This window comes from Rissa tridactyla, chromosome 1 (assembly GCF_028500815.1).
Source record: "Rissa tridactyla isolate bRisTri1 chromosome 1, bRisTri1.patW.cur.20221130, whole genome shotgun sequence".
NCBI lineage: Eukaryota > Metazoa > Chordata > Aves > Charadriiformes > Laridae > Rissa > Rissa tridactyla.
The window spans coordinates 78,854,591-78,862,733 of NC_071466.1; the positions used below are offsets into that span (position 1 = coordinate 78,854,591).

At 44.8% G+C, this 8,143-nt stretch overlaps 1 protein-coding gene across 1 annotated transcript in view; it reads right to left on the reverse strand.

The window, feature by feature from the left end:
* Positions 1 to 4,435, reverse strand: part of PRKX (protein kinase cAMP-dependent X-linked catalytic subunit) — a 61,034-nt gene extending 56,599 nt beyond the window's left edge. The window contains exon 1 of the mRNA XM_054223165.1: positions 3,943 to 4,435. Coding sequence (XP_054079140.1) covers positions 3,943 to 4,135 — 193 coding nt within the window. The 5' untranslated portion in view covers positions 4,136 to 4,435. The remainder of the gene's footprint in view (positions 1 to 3,942) is intronic.
* Positions 4,436 to 8,143: the final 3,708 nt, after the last annotated feature.

Below are 8,143 nucleotides of genomic sequence, written 5' to 3' on the forward strand. Positions count from 1 at the left end.
AGTGTTCTCTTCCTTCCCCCTTCCCTATTACCATATATTTCATTTAGGAACATAACATTTGTTCTCCTAACTTCACCTACTGAATAGTGAAGAAACATCTTCTGGTTTTCTTGTACTTATTATTTTAGTTTACCTGAATTACTTCTTCCTTATGGCATAATTAAAAATTTAGTATCTCCATTTCAGGATATATGTCAGGTGTCCGACTGCAGCCACTCTGGCTACTGGAATAGGAAGGTCGCTCTTGTTAAATGCTTATCAAAACCAAGGATGGCTCAGAAACTATGCCACCAGTATTCATAGTTTCTCTTCCACTGACCAGACCTACAAAAAGTCTGAAATGGGTTCAGATAATCATGAGTGAGCCATAAAGTTTCAGCAGCTAAATTGCAATGAACATAGTGGTCATAGCATATGAATTGTTGCTTCTGTGCAGCACAGAACCATCTCAGCCTTGGCACAGCTGAGTATGTAAATTCAACTGAGACTGACAGAATATATCAGCCTGGTCTGAGCAGCTGTTTCTGAGCATGCTGAGCAAACACTCATATTTCGACCTCCTTTGACAGGAAAATTAATTCAAAGACATAAGTGGACAACCGGGCTCCATCAATAGCTCCAGAGCAGGAGTGCTCAACTCTCATATAAAAGGACTAGTTAAAAACAAAACAAAACACCATACACCTCAAAGGTTCAATGCCACATCTTCAACCTCTCAGGAAGTACCCTTAAAGAAATATTCTTCCTGTTCAATCTCTCTTAGTGCCAGAAATCAGTATGCACCCCACTCCCATACCCTCCCCAAACCCATAACTTCACTTTATTGACTAAACATTAGGGCACTTCCCCCAAAAGCATGCCTGTACTCTAGTTTCTGCTCACAATGCCTTTTACCAAAGGGCCCACAAACACAAAACAAAGGTTGAGTCCTGGGATCTTTGGGGGAGATGAATGTCCTCCCAATCATTACACTAAACTGTTCTCCCCTTTTCTTCTTTCTTCCCTCACAGTGAGTTCTTTGCTAACCCAGGCACAGCATTCGACAGAAATCACAGAGAGCACGTGCAATCCAGCCTGCATTATGGTGGTGGGGTTAACAGAGAGATTTTAATCCTCTTAGACTATGAAAGCTATTTAAAACAGTAGCTATTATATTCAAAGCAGGTAGTGCTTACAATTTTATTTTTTTTTTATTTTCACATTAACTGTCTTCCATCCTACAAGAGAAGATGCCTAAAGTCAGGGATGACCACAATCTCACAGACACCAATGTCATTTTGTTATCTGAAGTATTACTTATACACAGCTGTAAGAGCATGAAGCTCACCTCCCTCCCTTACTCAACTTAATAGTTTCTAAGGCCATACTGTTTCTAAGCCTGGGTATATCTATAAACAACAATGATTCTAGTAGAGAAGATATCAGAACTTCCTGTCCAGTAATTTCTGGGTATCCACCTCCCCTCCACAAATATCTCCAAATATCTCAGACAGAGCACACAGCTTCTGAGAACATCAGCAGAAAGAAAATGGCTATTCTTATCACAGCAATCAAACTGCAGATGACTCTACATTGCTGTAGTGAAACTGATGACAATACATTAATCTCATCTATTTGTGCAGGGAGATCAAAACAGAGGATAGGGCAATATTGACTTAAACCACTGCTAAAAAAAAAAAATTGTAGATATATTCTTTCAGTACATGTGACATAAACCTGAATGGTACTTAACTAACTTAATTAAAAAAAGGGTATTCTGCACCGATTTAACTTGCAGCCCATTTAACTCAGGAACATAATGTAGCATGTTAGCAGGTGTGTAGAGAGCAGTCCAACCTCAGGCAGGGTTACTGGCTCAGACCTCAGATGCACTACAGAGACATTAGCAGGGCACTGCGTCTTTTATAAACTCTGACGCTCAAAGGCAGGTATAAATACGTTCAGTTTCAGTATCACTTTAAGGCTGCTGTTTTGCTTCCTGGTCCAGAGCTAGATCCCTTCCCTCTTCACAGCCTTCTACTGCGGCACATAGGCAAGTCATAAATTCATTTAAAAAACAACTTACAATAAGCCAGCTCAGCTTATTCGATCAGGTAAGGCCTTATGTATTTATCTGTGTACAATTTCATACCCTTCAAGTTTTGCATTTTGTCTTCTTTCTCCCTACAAAACCACCAATGCCATGGCTCACAAGAAATGCAAAGAACGGTCATCTTTTCAGACAGGGCTATTTGAGAAAAGAAGGAAAAAAAAAAAAAAAAAAGAAGCTGGAGAAGACACAGAAAGAAGGGAGACTGTTCTTTAAGTATTCTGTCAGTGCCCTGATAGGCAGCTATCTGTTCCTTTTACATTTTACTTCCTTCTCTGTGTCTTCATAGCAAGCAGGCTCACTTGTTTTTAAGTTTCCCTTTATACCTTGTGGAATCACAACTTTCCTCTTCCTTAACCTCTAATGAGCACCTTAAAGAACACTCTAAAAATAGATGCTGTTTAAAATTGACAACAGGATTATTTCCACATTTCTTCATACGCCTGAGGAACATCTCCAAGACTATTACGCCTTCTTTAAAAATTACTATTTTTCTGTAGCCTATGCTTCACTTGAAGTCGTAATCCTCTGTGATGACAACTGTGTTCACAGCAACTAGTCATGATGCAACAAACAAGATCAACTGCTTCTGGTAGAAAAAAAAAAAAAAGCATCACAAACCTTTCAAGTAGTCTCTTAATAATCTCAATTAGTTTCTCAATAAAATGCCCATTCACATTTCAAATTGGAAAAAAATATCTCAAAAAACAATGCACTTCAGGAGAAGATAACATGGTCTTCACTGATCACAACATTCTTAGGCTTTTCCAACTCCATTTTTAAAGACCTATTAAACCCATCAACCTCACTAAGAAAGGGTTTAAATCGCACCTTTTGGGCTGAAGAGAGCTTAGAGGAAATTAAGATTTACAGTTCTTACTGGAATAAACCTATCCAAAATCATTTCACAGTCCCATGAAGAAAGAGAGAATAAAACTTCCTTATAGGCGAATACACAAGCCTGCCAACCAGGCGCAAAAACATATGTAACTACACGTATGTACATTCAAACACAGTGCACTGACAGATACAGTGGATACGAACACAGTGAACATCATCACTGATGTCCGAAATGCCCATTTATTAAATACATGCATTTACTCTGCAACGCCGCCGATTACAGGCAGTTTTTAGTTCAGTGTAGTAGATGTGAGATGCAACCTCGCCTTCTACCAAAATTCAGCACAGGCAAAGCATCTTTGCACCAACATTCAGGGCACCAACGTGTTGGAGTTTTGAAATTCACTTAGCCGTATCTAGTCAAGCTGTTTGATCTCTCCACTGGCACGACAACTACATTTAAATGATGAATTTTTTATTTATTTATTTTTTTAAATCACGGTGCATGCAAATGAAGTTAAACCACATAAACCAGGTTCGACACCAAAAGGTCTTCAGGCTTCAGCAGTGACTGTCCCCGTCTCACGGACAGGCCAAACCCGGTTACCGGCTCGTTCAGCTGCAGACAAAACCCACGATCTCGCCAGCCAGAGGCGATGACACGAGTGTGTGGAGAGGGGTGCCGCGGGGGGGCCGGTGCCGGGGTGGGGATCACCCCCACGGCACCTGCCGGCCGTTCAATGGCCGACGGTCCAACCCCGCCGCCTCAGAACGGGCCCACAACGCTCAGCGGCCGCGGCTCCGGGGGAAATGAAGGAGCGGAGGAGGCTGGGGGTCCCAAAAAATGGAGGGCGCCCGGGAAGGGGGCAGCCGGCCGCTGGGGTATCTCCGGGGGCCGCGCCCGGCGGGAGGAGCTGCCCGCCCTCCTCCCGCCGGGCACGGCCGCAGGCAGGCACCTGGGCAGCTCCTTTGTTCCTCCCCGCTCCCGCCGCCTCACCCCTTCCCGCACTCACCCACGGTGGCCAGGGTCTCCAGGTCCTCCAGCTTGTAGGAGGCGGGCTCGGGCGCGGCGGGCGAGCCGGGGCCGACGGGGCTGGGGGCCGGGGAGGCGAGCTGAGGCGCGGCCAGCCCCGCTGCCGCCGCCGCCACCGCCTCGCCGCCGCTTTTCGCCCCCATTTTGGCCTTGGCGGCGCTGAAGGCGTCCATGGGGCCGCCCGCTCAGCGCATGGAGAAGGGCGAGGCGGGCCGCAGAGGGGGAAGGAGGAGGAGAAGGAGGGAGAGAGGGACCGGCGGGGACGCAAAGTTTCAGTCTTCAGCAGGCAGGGTGGCTGCTCCCCGGCGCCGGAGCCCGTTCCCGCTGCCGCCTCTGAGGGGGCGCGGAGCCCTTCAGCATCGCGGCCGGCCGCCGCGCCGCCCGCCACTCGCAGCAGGGACCGCCGCGCAGACAGACAATGGCGAGGGTGAGCCCGGGCGGGCCGAGCCGAGCCCCGCCGTGCCGAGCCGCGCCGCGCCACAGGCGGGGCGGAGGGGCGGGGTTTGCCTCCCTGCCGCTGCGGCACGGTCCCGCAGAGGGCTGACGGGGCGGGGACGGGGGGCGAGCCAGCCTCCGCCGCCGCGGCGGGAGCGCGGAACTCGTTCCCGTACCCCCCCACCGCCGCGGGCAGAGCCCCGCGGGTGTCTGGTAGCGCCGGTGCCCTTTGCTCGTCCTTCCCCGCGTCCCGCCTGAGAGGCAGCGCGGCCCTGCTGCTGCTGGGGGGAGGGAGGGGAACGGTGGAGGGGGAGCACTCGCCTCCGCGCCTGCCCCCGCCCTCCCTCAGGGCTGCGGCGGACGGGGGGAAGGTCCCGTCCGCTCCCCGCGGAAAGTTAAAAATGATGGATGGGGGCCCTGGCAAAGCGGCTGCCTGCCCCACCTGGTCTCACACTGACGGCTGCGGGAAGGGTCGGTCGTTCCCCACGCGTGGGAGCGGGTCTTGGGGTAACGCGGCTGTGGCGGGGTCGGGGATCGTTCCTCCCCCGCGCATTTGGAGGGTTTCCCACGCGTTGTTTTACTCCCCGTGTACAAGTAGGTGTGGGTACGGCAGCGGCCCCTCCGTGTGCCCTGCGAGACAGCGAGGTGGCCGCGGGTGGCTGGCGGCTCTGGGAAAGGCACCTCATGGAGTACCGAATATAGCTCCTTCCACGGTGGCCAAGAAAGTGTTGACGATTGTGCTGAAAGATGGGGAAAATCGGTGTGGGAGCCAAGTCGCTGAGAAGCGCTCATGTCAAAATTGGGAAGGAGATCCTAATTTTTTCCATGCCTTGTTCTGGGCCCAGTTTTACACCGCTCACTCCGTTCCAGTAAGCAGGATATCTGTAAAGCTGATGTGCAGATAAAATCACACAGGTGGCGTTTTGTATCTCCTTTTTATTAAATGTGAAAATGTGGGAATACTAGTTTCTGTGTGAAGTAGGTAGTTTCTGCCTTCTATGTGGAGTTGGTTCAATAATAATGAGAAATAATTATGTGTATATACAAAAATGGGTATAAATATATAAATTGTACATAAGAATTACAAATTTATCTATATCTTTCCTGAATTTTAAGAGATCCTTACAGTCTTGTCTATAGTTACGATACTCAGAGGATATAACGTGTATTTTTATCTTTTAACTTGTTGACACGAAGGGTTATGACTAATTTGGGAAAATGCTAGGTCATCTCTGCTTCCTGTCAGCCTGTGGAAAGAATCACCAGTGAAGGAGGATGACCTCACTTTTGCTACAAAATTTCAAATTTCATTTGTGTACTTTTCAGAATGCAAGTTTTGCACTTTTCTTTTGCTTTACTACTTTACTATTTGCTTTTGTGTTATGTTTTGTACATTGTATACAAAAATTATCGTGATTCATGCCTTGAATGGAATATTTTAAAGATTCCTTAAATTGTGAATTGTAAATATTCTGGCAGGCTATAAATTTAAGTTCCTGTTTGGTGGAAAGATGAGCAAGACAAAAAAGCTCTCCACAATAACAGAAAATTTTGTTAAAGGTAACAGTTTGAAAAATAAACATTCATACATTGAAGAAATCTCAGTGTATATAAAAATGTGTCTTTGTTTTATAGACGAATAATTGCAAATTGAAATGATTTTTAGGAAAAAGTGCAAGCTAATTGTGATCATCATTTTCAAGAGATAGTACCTTTGACTTCAGTCTATCCAAGAAGATCAATGTGTGATCTTCCTGAAACCTTTTTTTTCATAAAAACTGAGAAATCGTTCACTGCTCAGATGTTAAAAAGGACGTAAAATACTTTACAGAAGGTATTGATTACTTTCAACTGATATTTCTATTTATGCTATAAACGTTACTTAGTGATTAAATTACTTGCATTCAGGAACTTAAAGCTTTCTTTAAAGAGCCTCCTACTGCCATGCTTCAACAGTTGGTGGCCTGTATGACAGCACACGTTCAAAAAGGCTGTGATTCAGCAAGGTTCATAAGCACAGGAGTAGCTCCATTCCCTGCAGTCTCTTGTGATTAAAGTTAGCTTCCTGCCTCGCTAGACTGGCATCCAAAGCATTCGCTAGTTGCAGTTGTAGCAATATAATTGCAATGTTTATATGTAGAATGCCAACATATTATTAGTGTGCTTTACCACCTCTGTAAAACCTACTTAGGATGTATCTTGCAGATACTGGTACAATATTTCAGGGAAAGAAAATGCCGTTCTTTCTAAATACAACGAGACTGAGAATCAAAACTCATAACTTCATAAACCAAGTGTGGAAGCGGAGCTGGCCATTGGGTTGCAATAGTAGATACGAAACTTAGTTTCTTGCCCAGTTTGGACACACTCTGTGGGAAAGCCTGCATCCCTGTTCTGCTCTTGTCTTTAATTTTTGACACTATTTTAACTTAATATGTGAACATCTGGTCACAGGTACTTTTTCAATAATCTTAGCCTTTCCTTGTCCCTCAATAGTTCATAGTTCTCATCTTTTTCACTTTTCCCACACATGCAGTAGATGCCTACAGCCAGGTTCCATTAGCTTAAAGCAGAGTTTAATGCTTTATGTTTCCATTCCTTTACCTTGCAGGTGCTTACACCAACGGTTAGCTCTATTTTCATTTCCCCTTAAAAGTACTGGATGTTACAAATTATTCTTTCCAAAGACAGTGAATGCCTCAGTAAAAGAGGTTTTATTTAAAAAAAAAAATGTAGAGAACAGTAGTTTAAAGTTTTCTCAATACTGATGATTTTTTCTTACATTTCATCTGCAAAAAAAAAAAAAAGTGTTCAGTGTACTTATATTCCTTTATAAGCTCAGAATTTTGAGGGGCCAAAAGGGTCCCAGGTGTCAATTTGGTTACTCCGTGCTGCCTTTCACGTATGTCCATTTGCCAAACTTCAGTTTGCTGCATCTACAGCCACACGGGTAGTTCAAGGGTTCTTTGCATGCTAAATTACTAACCTACCTCCCATTTCTTCCATTTTGTTTGTAGGTTTTTTATTTCCCCCCAGGAAACCTTTGGTTAACAATTTTAAACTAGTCGAAAGGATTACAAACTTTCTACCTGAGTATCTATGAATTAAGAGATCATTTCTCTGTCATTTTGGGGGGACATTGTGATACACGTACCATGCAAATGGAATATGATTTAAGCACTTAGTTAACTCTTGATCTTTTGGTTCGCTGAGAAAGGAACCAGTCATTTAAATGTCTCCATGACTGCAGACAAAAGAGTCTCTCTGTGGTCTGAGCAGGTTTGCGTTTGTCTACCAGAAAGCGTGCTTTTTTCTTCCCTGCATATATGTAATTTTCCTTACAAATGTTGTTAAAGTGTATCTTTACCATCACTGTCATAGTAAAACCACTACAACAAGTTTGCTAGAGAACCTGTTCAAACCTGTAGGGAGGAAATGGAGAAGTCCTTCAACTGTGGTTATTACTAATAAATAGCTCCGTATCATCTCCTTTTGTCACATTATGTACAGTGCCTAAAAACGTGGGATGGCTCTGAGGAGGAAGAACAACTAGTAAAGATAATTAGTACTTGTATGTGTTTTTCATTTGCTTTGCTTTGCTAAAGAAGCTCATGATCAGGCAAGTTCTATGAAGTAAACAAGCACCTTTTCGTGCAAGAAATCCCAGCCTGTGACAAAGGAAGGGGGAAATTGTTCCACCCATCTGAAGTAGTTTCTTCATACTATGGAAATAAGACCGTACATAA